The following is a 22,165-nucleotide window of genomic DNA, read 5'->3' as shown; positions in this document are numbered from 1 at the left end:
GCAATAATATTCCATGATTAATTATCTAATGATGTAAGTGTACCTACGACTTTTATAATTGTGGCAAATCAAATCTCTGCTGCAGTTTGATGTACAAACGAACTGAGTGTGGCAAACGAAAATCCGTTCCATTTTTTTTTTACAAAAGTCAATCGATCTGACGTTTAATAAAAGACCGCAAATTGCGCGTTGGAAAAACATAAATAGGTTGAAACACGAATTGAGATTTTACCCCACATTTGTGGTTTCCGAGGAAATTAAACCTCGAATAGGTACCTACATATAAAATCTACAGTTGCGACTTCTCGAGGCCTTTCAAGCTAAAATAATGCGCCATACAACAGATTGCTTTCTGTCAACTGCTCTCAACAAAGAAGAAAAAACGGTTCCAGCAATGAAACAGTCACAGAAAAAAAGGCGCACAAAAAGGAAGAACATTGACTGAGTGAGTGTACGACTTTATATGCCCGATGCCCCAGCAGCGCAGCCCGGCGACGACGCGACGTGTAGCGTAGAAAATATTACGATTGGCAAGTTATTTACGGCCACCGATTACATGTTTTCTTTTTTTATATATCAAACCAAGCTGGGGGATTATATGGACTTGAGATGTGTAAGCTCTTCTTGCATGTTCCATTGAACTTGATTTGTCTGTCCGTCCGGTAAATATGGTCTTTTAACGATCATTGGAAAAAAAATTGGGATCTGGAATCGGAATTGAAATCAGAAGGAATAACATTTACATACTTAAACGTCAAACTCAAGCTGTCATTATATAAATAAAAAAAGTATAATTTTTAGAAAGAAAGTGAATAAAGCAAAACTTGCCATTTTCCTCTCCTCTTATTTTTTTAAAAAAATATTCTTTTTCTGTTGAGAATTAATTCTGTTTTTGAGTTAATGTCTTTCAACACATACATAAGTTTCACTTCACAATCACACCAAATGTCAAAATGAAACAAGAACTACATATTTAATTAGGAGTTCAGATCGGAGAGAGTTTCTGGATCACCAAATACAAACAAGTTGTGTCAAATGTTGACACAGCCTGGCGATGCAGGTTAATAATGACTTTTGTGGATCAGGTTCAGTCGACATAAGGGACTTGAAGTAAGGCAAGTCTCTAGTATCTGATTGGTCAGCTGCCAAAAATTTGTCTTCCAATTAAGGAAACTTTATTGGAAAGTTGACTGGAACATTATTCAAGAAAAATCTACCTAACTTCAAGTAATGTCTGCTTCTGTCAAAATGAGAGTTGATCGTGTTTTTTCATCCAACTGAATGCTGTACTTTATTACCCTATGATTTATTTATTTTCTGCACAGCTTTATTTAATGTTTTCTGTAAAAGGGTTCCATGAAACTTTTGAAAAGAAATAAGTAATATTTCTTTACAGTATCGTGATGGACTTCTAGCTTGCCCGAGGAGTGTTTTGTAGACAGTAATGCTTTTGGAAGTTTTTGTATTATGAACTCAAAATAAAAGTTTCTGAAGTAAAGTTCTGTATTTGACATTCATGAGACTTGAAAAACTAACTAGCTCCCTTGTGAAAAATGTACATTCAAAGAGTGAAGTTGACTGGAAATGAAATCTTTTTTGTTGTCTGAATCTGCTTATTTTCGGGAAATCATTTGGCAAAGCAACTTTGGTGAGTACTTCCCGGCTTTTTATTTCAATGGCAGGACCTCTAGTTTGACCTAAATATCTAACCCAACTCACCATTTGTTGAACACAAGAAATCTACTTCCATGTCTTATATTCAAATTTATATAACGTGACAATCCTGATTATGGAATGGAAATAGAAATAATGTAAATGTAATTAACTCTACACAAATCAACCAACTCAACATTAATCGGATTTTCAAGATGTCACTTTAAATTGAGCACAAGATGTTACCGTTAAATAAACAAAAAATCATCTTTCTTCATGTTGGCGTTCGTCTTTGGTGATGATTCATCTTATCGAATCCAGTTTTCGTTCCGTATAGCATTAGTATAGATTGGTAATCAACTCATAAAATGCAATATAGCTCTGACAGCTGCTGTTATAGAAATGTTGGCAGCAATAATATTCTATGATTAATTATCTAATGATGTAAGTGTACCTACGACTTTTATAATTGTGGCAAATCAAATCTCTGCTGCAGTTTGATCTACAAACGAACTGAGTGTGGCAAACGAAAATCCGTTCCATTTTTTTTTTTACAAAATTCAATCGATCTGACGTTTAATAAAAGACCGCAAATTGCGCGTTGGAAAACATAGATAGTTTGAAACACGAATTGAGATTTTACCCCACATTTGTGGTTTCCGAGGAAATTAAACCTCGAATAGGTACCTACATATAAAATCTACAGTTGCGACTTCTCGAGGCCTTTCAAGCTAAAATAATGCGCCATACAACAGATTGCTTTCTGTCAACTGCTCTCAACAAAGAAGAAAAAACGGTTCCAGCAATGAAACAGTCACAGAAAAAAAGGCGCGCAAAAAGGAAGAACATTGACTGAGTGAGTGTACGACTTTAGATGCCCGATGCCCCAGCAGCGCAGCCCGGCGACGACGCGACGTGTAGCGTAGAAAATATTACGATTGACAAGTTATTTACGGCCACCGATTACATGTTTTCTTTTTTATATATCAAACCAAGCTGGGGGATTATATGGACTTGAGATGTGTAAGCTCTTCTTGCATGTTCCATTGAACTTGATTTGTCTGTCCGTCCGGTAAATATGGTCTTTTAACGATCATCAGCTTATAGGACTCAGTTTTTCTTCGGCTTTCTATCGATGTAGATGTAAGGAGGTATATGTAGTTGTTTTTTACATTTCATTGCACAACATTTTTGTGCAACTGGTTATGAAAAGTTAATGTAGGCGTCCCTCTCTCTAAAACATAAAATGTATCTTTAACTGGGGGTACTCCAACTCTACGTACAATAATATTAACAAGGCTCAAGATGTGACTGCTGACTGCCGCAGCGTATTATCCATAACCACCCACTTTTACCGCAAGTATAAGTAAAGTATAGATGGGTGGGTTGTGATGGATGTTTATCGCGTACTCGTTTCGGTTTATTTCATGTTTTAAGAGAAAGACTTGGATTTGAAAAGAATAAACATATTTTCTTGATGGAAGATATGATAAAATCTTACATTTGTAAATTTTTGGTTTTTGCGTATTAAAAATATACATAATGATAATTCAAATTAGAAACACACGCTCTTATTTATGGCGCTTTCCATTGGTGAACTGGAAGGAGTTCTCAAACAGATCTAACAGATTTTGAAGACGTGGAAAGTTATATTGTTAAACGTCAAATCGACAGTTGTCATTTTTTGTTTAAAAGTTGTACGAAATGATTTTCTTTCAAGACAATTTTTTTAGTTTCCTATAAAAAATTATACTTTAAACTTCAGAATTGTCAGAATCTAAAATAATCGTTCAGTTAGGTGTTGGGATCCCTGTACGGGGGAGAGATTTCGAGATGCCAAATAAAAACTACATTAAGGATTTATGATGGTTTTAACATTGAACTCTTTAGGAGAGTCATTTGAACTCGATTCGCCTCATTATACTAAGTGGGAATGAGATACAGCGTTTTATGTGAACATCATCTATTGTAATTTGACTGTTTTTCATTGATAAGGCTTTCTTTGTTCCCATTATGACAGGCGCTCCTTTACACATACAATTGTGCAAAGTTATGAAGTTCAGCTGACAGTTGATTTAAAAACATATGATTACCTGACATTTTGACATAATAAGACATAAAAACCTGGATCGGTTTTATATAAAGTTCAACGATAAAACTTACAGTATTTTTCACACAAAATGTGAAAGATGACAGTTGAAAATAGTTTGTTGATTTGAAAAAGAAGGACGATTGTAAAAAACTTCAATACGATTTGTCAAAAAATAAGACTTCAAAAGATCCAACAAAATAAAAAAAAACAGCTTAGAGTATTACTGGTTTCCATAGGACTGTTTTTGACAATATCATTTTTATCCACAAACTGTCAAAAATAGAAAGAGAAAATGATAGCTTCGCATTTCTAGCCTCTGATTTCCAGATGTCAGAAATTTGCCAGTTTTATGAAGTCCATTAAGAAGTATGTTCAACATGTAAAATAAATAAATAAAATAAATTAAGAAGAACTGGGCCTATTTACTTACAACTCTCAACCATTTCTACAGTTTTAAGACGAATCAGAACGGCTAATTAGGAAAGCATTTGGCATGACAAGAATTACTCTTGGATAATTTGTCAATTCCTCGCAAGAGGGAGTACTCGTGAAAAAAAACTTTATATGGCACTGGCATCAGGATGTTGAATCCAAGAACTCTGGCATGACAGTCCAATGCACTAACTACCATGCCACGGGTACTACTTCACTCAACATGTATTAAGACTTTTATTGGTCATAGTCTCGAGTTTTAAGATCAACCACGACCATTGTTTTCTAACATTATTCTTTCACTGGCTATAGAGCCTCATATAAAAGGCATAAAGAAAATGAACATCATATGATGGTTAAAAATTCTTTTGTCCAATGCAAATGTGCATGTCACGCTCTACCGGAAATCTTCGGTTATAATTCCATAAATAAATGTATGGATTAAGGCTTGATTTGGTCGCATCGAATTTGTATTTTTTCTTTAAGACGGGAAGTTGCCATTCATTTACACACATTTTATGTGTGACTTCTATAAGACTTATTTATTCTCTTTTTACAGGAACTGAACATAAGTTCGTATAGGTATAAAATAATAAATAATTTATAAAATAAACAAACCAAAGAAAGAATAAAAGTGAATTATTATCTCATTGGCGTGCGGTGAGCGGTTGGTGGCGACGAAAACAACGAAGACGATACGGTCGGCGACAGCGTGCTAGACATTCAGAACCAGATTTGGTGTCAGGCAGGATGTATTCGTCACCTAAAATGGAAGTAAATTACTCCGGTATGATGAGCAATGGCTTAATGTCTCAAGCCACATAATCAACAAAAGGTAAGGCAAAGGTATAAATTTGTTGCAGTATAATGACTTTTGTCAAGAATAAAATTTATTGCCAGAGTCAAACAATTAGTAAGTTTGTTACCTGTCAATAGGTTTGCTTGGGAACATGAACATTTTTTATAATATAAATTGCTCATATTGCCTTATCCAAAGAAAGAATTAAGGTCCAAGGTAAATATTTAATGAGTTGAATCATTATATTTCACATCATTATATAAAATAGCCTTAAATAACATTTGGAATTGTATTTTCGAAAATTCAAGTGTTAAAAAACTTTGAAATAAAAGAAATTATAGCTAAACACATCTCACGAATGTTTTCCATTGGTAAACTAATTTATTTTTACTGGCTACAAAAATTGATTTATATTTAATTGAAAATCAAACTGTTCGATATTAGGAAATTCCATCTGTCAGTTTGACATTTAAGACGTTTCATCCTTTAATATCGCTCCTACTAACTTTTTTAAATGATGATTTAATTTTTTATATTTTTTTTTTTTTCAAATTCGTAATGCAGAACATTTTAATAATTTGAAATATAAACAAATATTGCAGACAAATATTACTTTATACTCTTTCGTGACAGCAAATAATATTAAAGCTTCAAAAAGACCTACGCAGTCAGCACAAAAAAATAAACCTCGTTATCGATTTACCAATTTCTGAATTTTGTAACAGTCTTCTCTTACTTTGTTTAACTGCCTACCGATTCGATCGTGGGTTTAATTCTCATTAAATAAACCTACACAATGTCCTTTGATGAGAAATTTTTGACAGGCTGTATGTATGCATGTATGTTTTTTGTTAATTTAGAAAATTTAAGTTTGCATCTGCATAGGACATCATGATGACAGAGACAATTTTAAGACTATAACCCAATTTATAAAACGGGGTACGATGAACAAAGTTTTATAGCTCTGTGCACTCTATAGTGAACAATGATCACTGATGGTTGTTAACCGCGAACACGCCGCCAAAAACAGCCAACAAAAGAAGAAGCCATGAAACATCCTTAATTTTATTTTATTTTTAAATTCAGTCTTTGTTTACTTTTGTTTTTAATGTCGTGTAGTTTAAGTGGAACCTGAAATAAATTGTAAAGCATTTATGGCTTTAGTTTGTACACTTGTAGCCTTTCACCCATGTCTTGTGAAGGTTTTTGTTCACATTACATGTTTTCTTTAGGTATATTTGTAAGTTGTTTACAATTTATACGGTAACTGAAAAGAGAATGGGCTTTTTTGAAGGATTTTTATGTTACAGTTTACATTTCGGAGCTCAATTTTTAAATTGATCTTTTTGTTTTTTTTTGAGATCCCTTATCCAGATGTCTCTTTCAGGGATAAATTTTTCTTCTTCTAAATTTGGCTAGGCCTGGAGCACCCTGTGATTTCATTATAAAAAATTAAACTAATTAAATATACTTGAGGCTACTGAATTGTGATTTTAATAGGCCGCGTTCAGTCATATCGTGTAAAACAAAAACTATATTTAATAAAATAATAGTCGCTGTGAAGCCATAGCTATGTGTGTCTATCATATTTATAGAGAATGGAAGAGGAAGCAATTACCAAATTAAAAATTAACAATCCTTAGTAGATTTTGAATTCTGAATATGCTCATTTTTCTACAACATACATTTCTGGACGCATTCAATCTGAGTCAGTTCTCCTTTTTTGACTGATTCTTTTAGCGCCCTATTTATTAGTCGTTTTTCTTGCAGATCCTGAACTGTCAAACAAAAAATAGTGTTTCTTTTTTTCTTCTGAAAGTTCAAAGCTTCCAATTTGTGTTTTTTTTTCGTTCTGATCGTATTCTGAACTTGTTCAGAGGGTTTTCTATGAGCTCAGAATAAACTAACTGAGCAGACCGAGTTGAATGCTAAACACAAGCATTTGACAGTTTAAATTGAACAAACAAAGATCAAATAATTAAATTGGAACAAGAAAATAGTCGGGATAGTGACCAATCATCCTCAATTTCTTCAAAAAAAAAAAAAATCGAATGCTTGTTTGATTATAATTATTTTTTCTATTTTTATTTAATCTTTGAATCTTATTTCTTGTTTTCTGAAGAAAATGATAAACAAATTGAAATGTCAAATAGTGACAGCTCAAGTGTTCAGGCCTGTTTCAAAAATAACTCTGAACGCTCAGAACACTCTTGTTTAGAGGATGTTCAGAGCATGCTCGGACTATGTTCAGAGTTCTATTCTTAGTTAAAAAAGAAATCCGCCTATTGAGATAAATTTTGACGGGAGTAAGTCACCATTATCTTTTCTTTTGAAGTTTGACTTTGCGCTGTATTTTTAAAAGGTATGTTTGTTTTGATCATCTTTTGTTAATTTGAGGCATTTTTCATATAAAAAGTTAAGGATCGAACTGCATGAGAAATGTTTTGATTTTATGGAATCGTGGTCGGAAACACATCACCTTGATAAATTCCCTTCAAGTGAGAGAAACTTCAAGGATTGCCTTAATTGTCAGTTAAGATTTATTCGTATTTTTAAACCAAAAAACGTTTGTAATTATGCAGGAATAAAAATTTTGTGACTAATCAATTCGAATGATGCAATCTTATATAAATAATGTATACCACAAGTTGAATAAATAATACAAACAAAAAACACAAACAAAAATAACGACGATGTTGATTATTTTAAATTAAAAACTTTACACTTCGCTGATCGTAATTATCTGACCACGAACCAAGAAGCACAAACATTGTGTGTAATGCATCAGCATATTTTGTACGAAGTACTGAAAGGAATAAATATACATTTTTTTTTGAAGTTCTATACAAAGCCATGAGTCCAATCGATGTAGCCAAGCATAAAGACCGATGCTTGAATATGGGATGAGGTTGGCATTTCTATAGAGTTTTACATTTTACAATACAAAATTCAATGTCGAAAATTGTAACAATATTAATAAACAAATAAACAAAAAAAAATAAAGTCAGTACTTTACCATCATCATCATCATAATGCATCGTACTTTACTTAATTTTACTCAATGTTTTTATGATTGCAATATAGATAAATGCGCGTTATGGGTAGTTAATTTTTAGACTCTCTTCGCAATCTGTATAGGCAAGGCGTAGGCTAGACCGTATAAAACTTTCTTTATGTTCCTATAGTTTTTATCTCTAGACATGTCAGCTGTGAACTGTTAGAAATAAGTGAAACATCGATGTAGGCTTGCCTCACCTTAAGTTTTTTAAAAGATTATCAATATAGTTCCGACAAAAGGGTTCCAATTTAAATGGGAACTTGTACTTCTGTGTTTTTTCTTAAGACATATGGGTATGTCTTAAATATTGTTCTTGAGTGGAAGTTGTTACACACATTTAAAGATTTTCGTCTCGGTCGAAGTCTTATATATATTTACTTTTTCTTAATTATCTTATATTCACTCAAAACCATTTATAGAAATATTCTAAACAATGTGAGAAAGGAATAGAAAAAAAACGACAAAAGTAAAAATAAATGAAATAGGAAAAATCCAATGCACCAAGAAATTATAAGCGAGTGGTTTAAAAAAACAATAAATTAAAAATGTAGGAAGAAATGATATGGAATTCCACTTCCCTTAAAGTCTGTTTTTGAGTGTTTTTTTTCTATCACTATAAGTTTTTAAAGTATGTCTCTTTAAAAAGCTTAACACATTCAAAAAAAAGGTTAAAGCCCAAAATATCCCTTAACAATAAATTGCATGATGGTTTTGCAAATAACAAGTCTTCTACACAAAGTTGAAATAATTTTATTATCTTGGTTAGTTTCTGAAAATTCTTACTAGTTATTTAATTTCATACGGCTTGACCTAGTAATGAAAAAAAAACAAAGAATTATGATTAAAATTGATTTTATTGTTTTTCAAAATATTTTCCATCGAGAGCAATACACTTTTGCATGCGTCTGTTTGAACCAATTTTCGAGGCACTTTTTTCGCTACGATTGAAGTACCTCCAAAACATAGTTTTTGAATGCATCAACGGCTTTTTCAGAGGTCGAAAAACGGTGTCCGTACATTTTGTTTAATGTGCGGGAATAAAAAGAGGTCATTGGGTGCCAATCAGGACTATACGGTGGATGACCCATTAATTCGATGTTTTGGCTGGCCAAAAATTCCTTTTTTTTGAGCCGATGTGTGAGAGCTTGCATGTTTCGAGTTTCTCCGATGACTTCTGGCAAACAAATTGTCGTATGCCATTCAGAACTCGCGTTGCTCTAACGCTACTGTTGCCATGTGCCCGGTAATGCCGAAGAAACAGGCAACCATTTGCTTCGATGTGCTTCTTCCGCCAACTACTTTTGTTGGATTTGGCTCATCTTGAAAGACCCATACAGTCGATTGCTGTTTTTTATATGCATAGATCTATGATTCGCCAACTGTGTAGATATTATACACAGCCTTTGATGCACCTTCACCGTATTTGTTCATCATTTCTTTACACCAATCGACACGAGCCGTGTTTTGAGCGTTTGCCAGATTATGAGGGATCCAACGCGAACAAATCTTTTTCACGGCCAATTTTGTGGCACAAGAACAGATTTTGGAAGAGCTTCATCGCTGTAGAAAGAATTAAATTCATCGCTGCACTCTTGTCTTGGTGATCCACGTCGAAAGTTTTTAAAAATAATCGCATGACAATGTCAGATAACGCCTGGCAACAGTTACTGTTACCTTATGAAGTTTTGAGAAATCTTAAAATTAACAATTTCGTGGCCTTGAAAATAAAGTTTTGGAGCGCTGATTTCTAATCCGTAATTCGAACAGCTGTTCAGATTTTAAAATATAGGTATGGAAAACTAAACGATTTTTTTGTAAAAATAGTATTTCATGAATTTACATAGCCTCAAAATATCCATATGAACAAATCAGTGTTTTTTAAAAGAGGCTTTCGTTAAAAATTATATCTAATCTTCCTTAAATCATAGACAGAATTTTATAGAATTGTGTCTTACGCACTTTTTATTATTTAAAGACTATTTCTTTAGCCTGAGTTCGTGGGATTATCTGTGCCTTTAAGTTCCAACTTCAAGGCTTGCCGGCTCCATTTTTTACTTCTCCTTAAAAGTAATCGATACGATTTGTCAAATTGAAAATAAACCAAAGTAGGCTTTCGGTTTGTCTCGAATTTATCTTGGTAACTAATAATGTTATACAAAAAGGATTTGAATTAGATAAAAATCACCTGCCCTTTTTTAGGCATAAAAAAGACTGGCAAAAATATTTTTCAGCTCAAATATTTTATAAACAAAAAATAATTCAAATGAACAAAAAATAAAAAATAACGCAAACGACTAAAAAAATTGGTGAATATTTTTGATCGGATCTAAATCTTGATATCAAAATGGTAAATATTTCTGAAACAAATAAAACTTCTTTAAATGACATCTTGACACCAACTTAAAGTTGCCGGTGGAGTTTGCATCTTATCTTCTTTTTTAGGTTGTTCTATGTGAAATTTACAAAAAAAATTGCCAAGAAATGCCTAAAAACACACAAAAACTACCAACTTTTAAAACAATGCATGTATTATTTATGTAGGTACCTCTTGGTAAGCTCTTTAAAGAACTTTTCATATTCATACACAATGTAACAAAATGATAATGAGTTTTTATACACATTAAAATATAGAACACTTAAATGTTAACCATACAAAATTATCATAAATACTATGATTCATGTTAAACAAGTTCAAAGTATAAAATTTGTTACTTAGGTAGGTTAGATAGGTATAATTACTTTAAAAAGTAAGGTTATAGAAGCACGTCCCAAGTTTACTTTTCCATATTTGTTCCACAGCCTAGTTCAAGAAGAAAAAGAAAGTTATGACTGTTGTTTTATTATTTTCTTCTTCTTTTATTTATTTATTATTTTTTTAATTTGCTTACTACGAGTATTTATTTTCCCGGCAAAGTTAAATTGAAAATTAAAACTGAATTGATGCAATGAATATAAATGAAGATGAAATTTTGAATTATTGTTTTACCTGTACTAAAAACATATTAAAAATTTGCTTATAATATTTTTTTTATTTAATAAAAATATTCATAAAAGATTGACTTTTATTTTCATAAAGACACAAAAGTAATTGCAAGATTTCTTTTGGTCAAATATATTACTAAAGGAGTGAGATTACTTCATATGAATCTTGATCTTCAAGATCTTTGTTACCTCAAGATCTTTGAACCTTATTTTCAAGTAAAGTGCTCTCTTATTTTTGATAGATCTATTAAAGTCTTGATCTTCATTTTGATGTTATCTTAATTTTTTTTATCATAGGTACTGTAAATAATGCTGATAAGCATTTATTTGTAAAAATGAAAGCGCAAGTAAAGTATATAGTCTTCTTGTCAAGATAACCTATTGTGATAATTCTAACCTATATCTTTTTGTACTCTTACGTCTTTTCTACATTTATTATATCTTTTAACTTTTGCATGTTTTGTCTATCTTAATTTTTTAAACCATACCAACCTTTAAGTGAGTAAGCAATATTAAAGCTAGCATAATAGTGTTTTATGTGGGTTTATGTGTTCATCTCTTATATTTGTAATTTGAACGTTGAGTAGATACACCACCCATTTAATTAAAATATTTTAGGTATAATCAGATAGTTACTTTCATTAGACACATAAATTGGTAAATTGGGAATATTCAATTCCATTAGGCAAAATAATTCCAATTTGACATGAAATTTGAAATTACCTCAGAAGTGTTTATGTAGGAATAAAACATTCATATTTTGATTATTTTTTTTAGAAATATACAAAACAAAAACAATTATAAGTACACATACACGCGTACAAAATTAAAATAAAATGTTTAAGAAGAAAAAAAAAACAAAAAAGCAATTACTCACTGTCTGAGTAAGCCTTCAAGGCAAAAGGTAACAGCAGGTTAATTACGAACTTCTATAATTTTAGAGCAATTTAATCACAGTGAATAAATAAGTAAGTCTTTTTGATTGAATGTTTGGATATTTTTGAACTTTGTCTTACTTAGGGTTTAAAATCCCAATACATATTCATATAAAGTAGTTTATTGCAACATATACTTAGTTTTTTCAATTTATAGTTGGTCAATATCTTAAGGCACATAAATAATACAAATTTTTATTTATAGATGAAACTTTTTTGTTTTTGTGAACAAATCATAAAAACTAAAAAATATAAAATTCAAAGAAATTTAATAAATGACTTTAAATGATCCATACATAAATTAGAAGACACCAAAATAAGAAGTCATTCACATCATGTGACTTACATAAATAAAATCCGACTTTTTCGAAAAACCTAAACTGTCAAATGATTGTATCTGGAATGTATGTATTTAAGATTTTCATTAATCCCTTTTGTATTATTAGAATATTTTTATTCGTTAGTCAGATCCCACATCTAACAATTAATTGAGATAAAACGAAACAGGAGAAGTGCTCAAAACTCGATTTTTGTATGTTTTTTTTTTTAATATACTAAATTTGTATACTTAAGTGAAAGTAATTTTTCCTTCTAACAAAACAATCATACATGTTTTCTTTTTTTTGTTATATTTTATAAAAATATGTAACCAGTGAGTAATTTAAGAAGATCATTCTTTATTTCATAGTCACTATGTTTTTAATTCAAAAATATCAAAACTCACGGTTTTTGTCGTGTTCAGGTATTTGACATTTGACCTGGTTTTGAATTCCAATAAACAAATTATTATTATAGTTTAATGAGTTTTATAATATTTCTTTTTTTTTGTCAAACAAAATAAAATTAAATATATGTAGCTCTGGAACTTAGCTACTCGCTTTAAACATAAAGCGATTTTATTAAGTTACTTAATTTAAAACTATGCATTTTAATATCTCCCAGCATTTAATTAATTTTCAAATAACAAAATCATCTAAATTCAATTGACTTATGGTTAGTTTCCGACATAACAAATAAATGGGACCGTTCTTCACATTTAGGTTTGTTTGATTTTTTTTTGATAACCCGTTTTTATTAAAAGGGAATTAGTTAGTAAATTATTTTAAATTTCCTTAATTCGCTAAGCCGTTAACAGTAAGTTCTTTTAAAAATTAACAACATAATATTAACGTAAAATTCATCAACATCTCAAAGGTTTTTTTTTTGTTTATTTAAAACAAAACATACATACATACATTTGATGGGCTAATTAATTACTCATTCGAATAAAATTCAAGAAAAAAAATATTCTAATATATATAATAACTTTTTTTAAACCATCAAACACATCGTTGATGGCTTTTTTTATTGTTCTTAGTAAATCGTACTTGAGTATGAGTTTCATATAACAATATTATTTTTACATAAACAAAACATACATAGGTTTAGGTTGAAGACAACGTTTATTTATATTTACAGAATATTATCTTCGGTAAAAAGATCTCATTTTCAAAACCAAGGTGAATTTTAAGTATGAGATCTGATGAAGTTCATTATTATTATAGTTATAAAATTACAAATTATAAACATTATGTATCTATGGAGAAGTTAGATGCCTATAGTTTATGTCAAATTATAGAAAATAAATTTTGTTTAAGTTCTTTAAATTATGAATATTCGTTCTGTAAAATATCCTCCTGAAAGAAATATTGACACGAAATAAAAATACATAAACCACCTTATTTTATATTTACACAATGTTTTGGGTTTTGTCGTTTTGTATATTACTTGTTATCAACAATTATTATATATTTATTATTTTAATAAATAATTGTTTTTCTGTTCTAAAATAATTTTGTATTTTAAATAAACAAATCTATTATGTATACAATTCCTTAAAAATGATACAACTTTAGCTGTGACTTTTTAATAACTCTATAAAGTACTCATGTAAGACATTATATAATTTTACAATTAGAGGTTTCATCTAGAGTAGCCCGCTTTTTGGGCAGCAGTCTTTATTGAATCTGTAATCTTTTGACATTTAACAAGTACAAACTACAAGAAAGTGGGGGAAAATAAAACGTCACATTTGGCATTCTTGAAAACACTGTTTTCTGAACCTGTTATTTTTACAATTGGACACCAAGATCTTGTGATTTCACTTTTTTAAAATATACTTTTTTTTATTAATATCAAAATGAAGCTTCTTATTACAAAACCATATCTATATTAGGTTTTTCACGTACATTGCCTTATTGGTTGCCTAACAGTTACCACTTAATCGACAAATAGTGTATTTTCATTACATTTTTTTAAATTACGATAACAGGTTATTGCTGCACCTTTTATCAAACAAAGCAAGACAAATAAAACAAATGTACAAAAATATTCACAGCACTGAAAAAATAAATATTATTTTGGTTTGATGTTTTCAATTCAAAATTTATTTAAACCATTAATTTCATCGTTATTGTGTTCCATTGAGCAAAACAAATTGATTTATTTTTATTCAAGATCAACTTTCTGGATCAATATTTTGTATTAAATTATATTTCTTACATACATCAACTCCAATACTATTTCAACTGTCAGATTGATAATTTATTAGTGAAAATTCTGTTCAAATTATTTAAGAAACAATTCTGATTTAGTTATATTCAGGCATTTTCAAAATAATTCATTAATCAAGACTCAAGATCATCTTCTTTTTATAGGGTAAATCAAACAAAGATAGATCCTAATTTAATAATAAAGAACCAATGGAAACCTTCAAAGCATAAAGTGTTAGTCAGATTTTCGATTTATGATGCACCCTGTTAAGCCATCATCGAAAATTATGCTTCATCAAATTTATATTTTTTGAGGAAAGTCGCCCAAAAAATGTTTGTCAACCTTTCATTTCCGGAGAAGTAAATTGTTTAAAAAATAACAGTTATTCTTAATAAGCACATGAATTGAATTAAAAATACTTTGGAGATACACTTAAACGACTTTGACTGTATGTATAGCTTTCAAATGAAACACGAGTAAGTTATCGAGATATGCGAAAACATTTTGGAAACAGTAACTAAGCTGCATTATAAAATAAAAAAAACACACGAAAACAAGAAAAATATAAACAAACTTTTGAAATTCATTTTTAAGAATCAATATTGTCAAGCCATCAGCGATTTAGAAGCCACCAATTAATAATATTTAATCCAGTCGGACTTTAAAGATAAATCCCCATAACTTAACAACAAAACATGAAATTATAAGTTATTATGGAAACAAATATGTTACCTTTTATTGTTTAATTCTCTCTCTTCGTTTCTATAAAGATTTTTGAATGGAGATCTTTCGTTGAATATAATTCGTAAGCACACTTTTTTTTCCAACAATATCACTTATTATTTTCAGAACTTAAGTACCATATGTTTAAAATTAATTCACGGAATTAAACCCGAAAAAATAAACTTAACCTCTATAACACTGGTTGACATATTTTTTAATTATATGTATTTTATTTAAATTTTGTTCACTTTTAACACAATAAACTTTTCCTTTTGTTTATTTAACCAGAGCTTAATGAACATACATAATATTTTGTGTAATGTGTTTTCGAAAAAAATATATTGTTTATTAAACCGCACGCAGCAAACAATCTGAGTCGTTGCCAGGTATTCGGCCCGATGATGACTAATAGCTTATAGCACTAATAACGAATGACGAGTTGAAACAGTCAGAGCCAGAGTCAACCAGCCAGCCAGCGGAACAAAACTGAGAAACCAGTTGTTTTTCTTTCTTACTATTGTTGTTGGCCACTCACTTCCAACCAAACGCTGTTTTGTACACCATAACGTCGATCCCCATAAAATAAGTTTTGTTTTACTACCGCGTCGCGTCGGGCCGAGCTCCAACAATATTTAATGGCTACAGGAAAGAGTATAAGCTGAAGCTCCAAGTTCTAGCAGACTGCAAGCTAGCCGCGTATATAATATACAATCTTGATATTTATAACCAAAAGAGAGTATAAGCTAAGGTATGGAGACAGAGAGAATAAAATTGTTACCAAAGTGCGAACTCTCCATTCAATTTTCCATTCGAAAAACTTTGTCACTCGTGCTCTTGGTGCGGCTCACACTTTATTGTAGCCAGGTATTGAAATAAGATGGTACAAAAAAGTAGCGCGATTTTTAGAGATACCTTAATAGGTTTTTTAGATTTAGAATTTTAAAAATAGTGATCACTTTGCTTTGACATTTTGATGTAGAGATTGGTCAAAGACATCGATCCTGTTGATGTAAACGGGACCATTTTAGCTGTCGCCAACATCTGTCAGTTTATTTAAATTTTTTTTTACCAAATGTCAAAACTATGTTTATGCACGACTTTTATGAAGTATTTTAATAACAAATTCAAGCATTGTTTTGGAATAATGGCCAATTCATTTGGCTTAAATGAGTCCGATTAAGTTTTATATACCTTAATAAGTTTCGTTAAATTTAGTTAACTCTTTCAAAGTAAAGCAAGACGCATTTTAATTGCTCTGCATTTACTTGAATGTCAAAATTCGAACTAATTCTAACTGAACACAGATTTAACTTACTTCGTTGACATTTGTTTTTTGGATTAATAGTTCTTGATTGTTTAAGCCAGAATTTCTAATAACTTTTCGATAAAATAGATGGCTCGTTGTAAACTTTTAAAAGTGTCTCGTTATTTGTACTCTATAAGAAACGTCATAGTCTTTTAAGATTGACATTTACCAATTTCTTATTTATTTTTGAACACTAGCTAATTTCAATTCATGAGAACATAATGATTTCATCATCTGAGAACTCTCCAACTTCTCATCAGTATCTGTCAAATTAAGTACCCAAACCAGATTTGTCAAATGACGTTTCAGGTTCTAGAACTGAATAAACAAGCGCGTACGAACATTTTTAAAACGAGAAAACTTTGTTTAAGAAAAAAAGAAATGAATGGCAACTCTGCTGTAGAGTATCTACATTTTTTCTTCATATCGTTGGGCCTTGTGTGCGGTTAATTTTTGTCTATTTTATTTACATAAAGATATCAGATAGGAAGAGAGAGATATGTATATAAACTACCTAATATTAATTGATTCAAACCGCTGTTTTGCAAGCCTTATCGTAATATAGGTCTATATATTACTACTGCTGGTAAAATGATAACGATGGTAAATGTAAAAGGTACTTCCCCAGGATCTTACTCGTAAGTCAAATTCAAAAGAATCTACAAGTGGATCAATTCTTGTAGAGATTTTTTTGGAGAGTTCTTATTATAAGGCTACTAAATCCGGGATGATTGTATAATAAATAAATTGTGATCAGCTACTTTGGAAGTCAAAACACATTTTTTAATTTAATTTATTTATTTTGAAGTGATTTTTATGTTTTTTTTTTAGAAAAAATAAAATATTCATTATCAGCATCATAATGAATGAATTTATTTCTTTGCATCGTTCATATATTAACGACGACTCATGTCATTTTGAGAAATTGACAGAACTAGGTACAGACGCCACTCGGGCGTATGCGTAATTAATGTTAAGTATTTTTATATTATTATTCTTTCTTTTTTTTTTACATAAAAGGCGCCTCTTTTCAATTTATTATTATTGTCTTTTCTCAAGTTATAATGAGGAGTGTTTTTTTAAATAAGATTAAAAAATGCAATTCTTTAATAGTGAGTAATGGGTTAATTGAATGCATGGCTCTGAATTGCACGTACTTGACTTAGACTTAAAAGTAAGTAAAGTATTGAACAAAACTTTAATTAAAGTAACAGAAACTATTTGTGAGTAAATTTAAGTTGCATATAAACGTAAATCCAGTTTCAAAGGTAAATGTCAAATATTATGGGATAAAATATTGAAACGTCAAAACGCCATTTTTTTACAGTCTAAACTATAAAACTGGCATGTCAAACAAAAACTCATCACAAATCATAAAAATAGACTTTTCAGTTTATATGTCCATGTTTATTGTTTTATTAAATTATAAAACTGGGGTCCATTAATTCGTAAACGTACTTCATTTTATCCAATAGAATTATGAAAATGTTCTTCTGAATGCTTACGAATAATCAAAAATTAAAACAGAATCAACGAAGATGCTCTTTAAATCAAGTTGTAGTTAGATTGTGAAATATTTCAATTATTGTGGTAGTCACACAGTTTTCTTTTGTCATATTCACGTTTATGGAATACCTGCAAATTATCCGCACCTTAAAAATTATCTTTAACTCCTAAAGTCACTGCGCTGAAAGATCACAAAACTTTTCAGTGCAAATCGCTCTAATAAAAGGTTTAAACCAGTACCTATACTTCTTAATATAACTGATGACCTACTTTTATAATTTGCAAATGATTAACATGTCATTGGCAAACACTCTTCACAAAGCAACTCGCTGAAAATTAGCCCACTATTATATCATTATAACGACTATGAATGCATCTGAACTCCATTCATTTTAACCTGTTACATTGCATTATATTTGTGCCATATAATTTCTGTAGTTGGTAGTTCCTTATGCGCAGTGTAACTTCTTTAAACTTCATCATAAAGCTGATTTTTGGTACAATGTTTTTTCAGAGGGTGGTACTTCTTTAAACTAGAATGTTTTGTTTTAATGCTCAAATTATGGAAACTAAAAACTTTTTCTGAATAATGGCTCACATTTTCTATTTGTATAGAACACCACCACCTGGGCTAATGGAGTGGAATAAGGTTAAGGAAAAACATGCAAAATTCTCTTTTTATTTCTAGTCCTATGGTTCTACCACTATTAGTTCTATTTTTTACAAACTTTCTGTCATCTTTAAAAAGTCATAATAGTATTCGCCTGACAATATACTATTGAAAAAGTTAACAAACAGATCTACATATTTAAATGGCAATTCCTTGTTTATCGATTTTGGCTTTTAAAAAATGCACAGATCCAAACTGTTTGATTATTTTTTTTTTTCTAGTTGGAGTTACCTGAGAACTCTATAAAAAAGCTGTTAGTAGTTTAATGAAATTATAAGTAAGGTTATAAGAAAAGTACCTATTGTTAATATTCTTGTTTTAATAAAAGATTAATTTTGTTCTTTGAAGATTTTTAGGTTAAAAAAATTATTTCCATATGTATAAATGTACATAATGATCCACTTTGTAACTTTGTACGTGGTTATTTTTTAGAGGTTAAAAGGCTATACGAAATTTCGACTTAAACCTTTGATTAAAATTTAATGAAATCGACTAAAATTGAGCTCGAACTGTTGAATCAGAAAAACAAAAGTTTATTTTTTTTTACAAATGGAAGAACAATTTTCCAAAAAAAAAATCGTTCATAGTCAAAAAAACACGAAATAAGATTTTTGGCTTGATAAAATTTTTCTTGTTTCTCGTTAAAAATGTAAACTTTTCATTCATATCTATTGTAAAATTTATTCGAAGCCATAATTTAAAATTTTTAAAAAGATATTTGTGTCAAAATTTAATTTTTACCAACTTTTGTTAAATTTTCTCTTAGGTTTTTATTTTTTGTAAAAAAACTGTGAATTCAATTTTTCTCAAAATTTTACCGAATGTTGAAAAGAATATTTCTTATAAGTTAAAATAAGTTTGAAGCCATAATCTGAAGTTTTTGAAAAAATATTTCAGTCTAAATTCAATTTTTACCAACTTTTAGTAATTTTTTATAAAAAAAATTGTCAATTTTATTTTTCTCAAAATTTTACCACATGTTAAAAACGTTTTTTTTTCGTTGCACAAAATATTTTGGGGATGAAGTCATGTTTTATTCGTAAATTTTCGATGTGACATTTTTTTTCGATTTATAAAAAAGAACCTCTAATTGGATTTTGTTCAAAAATATACTAATTTTGTATCACATTTAAATATATAACATACAATTTAATTCAAGTCTGTAGCGTCATTGGTTCGTGTGATATTTAGGGTTAACCAAAATGTTCACCTTTTTTTAAACTGCTATGGTAATAAAATCACCCACGCAATTTTCTTGAGAGTATAACAAAATTTATTTGAAGTCGATATCTCTTTGGTTCTTGAGCTTTGGACGACGAAAAAACGTCGCACGCACAAACATCTTTTTAAAAATCTTTTATTTCGACTCTAGGGACCTTGAAACGTCAAGAAATGTCAAAATTTTCAATTTGAAAAATCGGACCCAATACAATAACTTCCTATGGGAAGTTAATAAATTAATAAGTTAATTAATTTATCAATGAAAAATATCCGGTAAGTGAAAGAATATTAATGTGGAGTAGCAGATAATATTTTGGTTCCTAGTGTTATAAGCATTTAATACTTTATACAATAAAACCAGGTTAAATGACCTTCGCTGCCTTAACCATAAGAACCTTGTTTAGAACCGAGATATTTATATATGTACATATCTCATCTATCGTTTAATAGTTTATTTGTATTTTATATGATTTCAATTAAAAATTTTAAATAAGTTACAAAATTACGAAGAATTTTGTTTATAGTAGCTCATTCTTGTGTATAATTTCTATGGTAAGGAGACGTACTAAAAATAGTTTTTTCTTGATTTAATTTAATTTTTAGTTAACATTATTTAAGAACACCCTATTATCAAACTGTCGGTATCGGTAAAAGCGTCTTCTTCTAACGAGATCCCACATCTTTGTGTCAGTTCATTAGTACTCGTAGGATGATTGTGAATATGTACTTTTTTGAAGTTTGGTCTGCTTTCACAACTAAACAAATACTGCACATACAACAAACTCAAACAGGCATACACCAAAGGCAATATTCTATATAATTACGAAAATTAACAAAAACAGAAGGCGCCCACTCAATTTGAAACAGTGAACTCATAAATTCTAGTTTTAACCGTTTTTGACTCGCGATGGAAATACGTAGGTTAGGTAAGGTAAGTACGTAAATGACAGTTATGAGTGTGATGTAGTTTTTTTTTATTGAACCTTAAGAAAAGAGATGTAAGATGGGAAGGAATAATAAATATTTCTTGCTAAGGCTTTGGAATCACAGTTTTTTGTCTTATTTTCAAAAATAAAATTTCAAACACTATAGTTTATGAAATATTTGAATGTTAACAGTCGAATTGTTTTTTCCTGAACACCGTTTATTTCAATAAATATGATTTAAAAGACAAGGTGCAACGTTCATCTTCTGATGAGCCCAACCATTACATGAGGTTGAAACGCATATATGAACACTTTTGTTGTGGTTCGATTTTAAGTCATATTTATTGAACTATATTTTATATACTATATATCTTTATTTCCTCTGCGCCTAAAATTGCATAATTTTAGAAATTCAACTTCAAAAGTACGCTAAACTTCAGAATAGAAATGGAACAATTTGGTTTGAAATAATCTTAAGCACTTTCCTAAAACCAAACGATCCACTCTTAAAAAAATTTTAAATTAAAACATAATATAATTTCATTCACTCATTGCGTGAATACTCCTTCAGGGATATGACTACAATTCATCACAAAAAATGTGCTTACACTTCAAAAAAGAGACATTGCAAAAACATCCCTTAAAAAAACATTCCCCCAAACAAACGAATTTTAAATTCGAATTAATTATGTCAACAAAACAAAAACAAAACAGTATGAAGATGTAAAGATAGGTCCATAACGTTACGTGTTCTGTTTTGTTTACATTTCACAAATAATGACCTACAATCACTTTGATGACAATAAAATAAAAATAACGTACCTACCTTCATCTTTAGGCGTTTCCTGCATCATCCTTAAATGTCAAAGATGCTATAATTAACGGCTATACGAAATAAATTCGACTTTATGCTATTTTTTGCTAATTAAACAAAATCACTTCGGGAGCAAAAAATGCCCAGATATCCACTCTTTATTTTGCTTTCACAACAACTGAAATTGAAATTACGTAAAATGTACATAGAACCAGGAAGAAAGCCTACGAATGTCAGTACAAAAATAAAAAATAAAATAAAAAAAAAAACGGATCGATAAAGTCTCTTTTGAATAAGGTTAAGTGGCTACGAATTCATCAACAAACTGTTATGTTTCTTTTTCAAGTGCTTTACTATTAATCCTATGTAGGATGTTGATAAACGTTTCGCAAGACATTATGTTACTGACAAATAAACACATTTCGGCCTTTAAGGAAATGTCTACTTCCTCGATGTAACTAACTTAAAATTTGACTAACATGGTGGTTAAAGAACAAAACGTTCATAACGAATGCA

General features: G+C 29.9%; 1 protein-coding gene across 3 annotated transcripts in view; it reads right to left on the bottom strand.

The window, feature by feature from the left end:
• LOC129950336 (clavesin-2-like) overlaps positions 1 to 21,856 on the bottom strand; it is a 31,404-nt gene extending 9,548 nt beyond the window's left edge. Inside the window, exon 1 of one of the 3 annotated variants that reach the window (XM_056062234.1) lies at positions 21,662 to 21,856. In XM_056062234.1, the coding sequence (XP_055918209.1) occupies positions 21,662 to 21,689 (28 nt within the window). In that variant the 5' untranslated portion in view covers positions 21,690 to 21,856. Of the gene's footprint in view, positions 1 to 15,215; positions 15,882 to 21,657 lie in introns of those variants that run through there. The other 2 variants (XM_056062235.1, XM_056062236.1) reach the window with 2 other exon arrangements.
• Positions 21,857 to 22,165: the final 309 nt, after the last annotated feature.

Source organism: Eupeodes corollae, chromosome 3, assembly GCF_945859685.1.
Source record: "Eupeodes corollae chromosome 3, idEupCoro1.1, whole genome shotgun sequence".
Classification (NCBI taxonomy): domain Eukaryota; kingdom Metazoa; phylum Arthropoda; class Insecta; order Diptera; family Syrphidae; genus Eupeodes; species Eupeodes corollae.
Note: the sequence above shows the minus strand (reverse complement) of the source record. Positions and strands in the feature narration are given on the sequence as shown.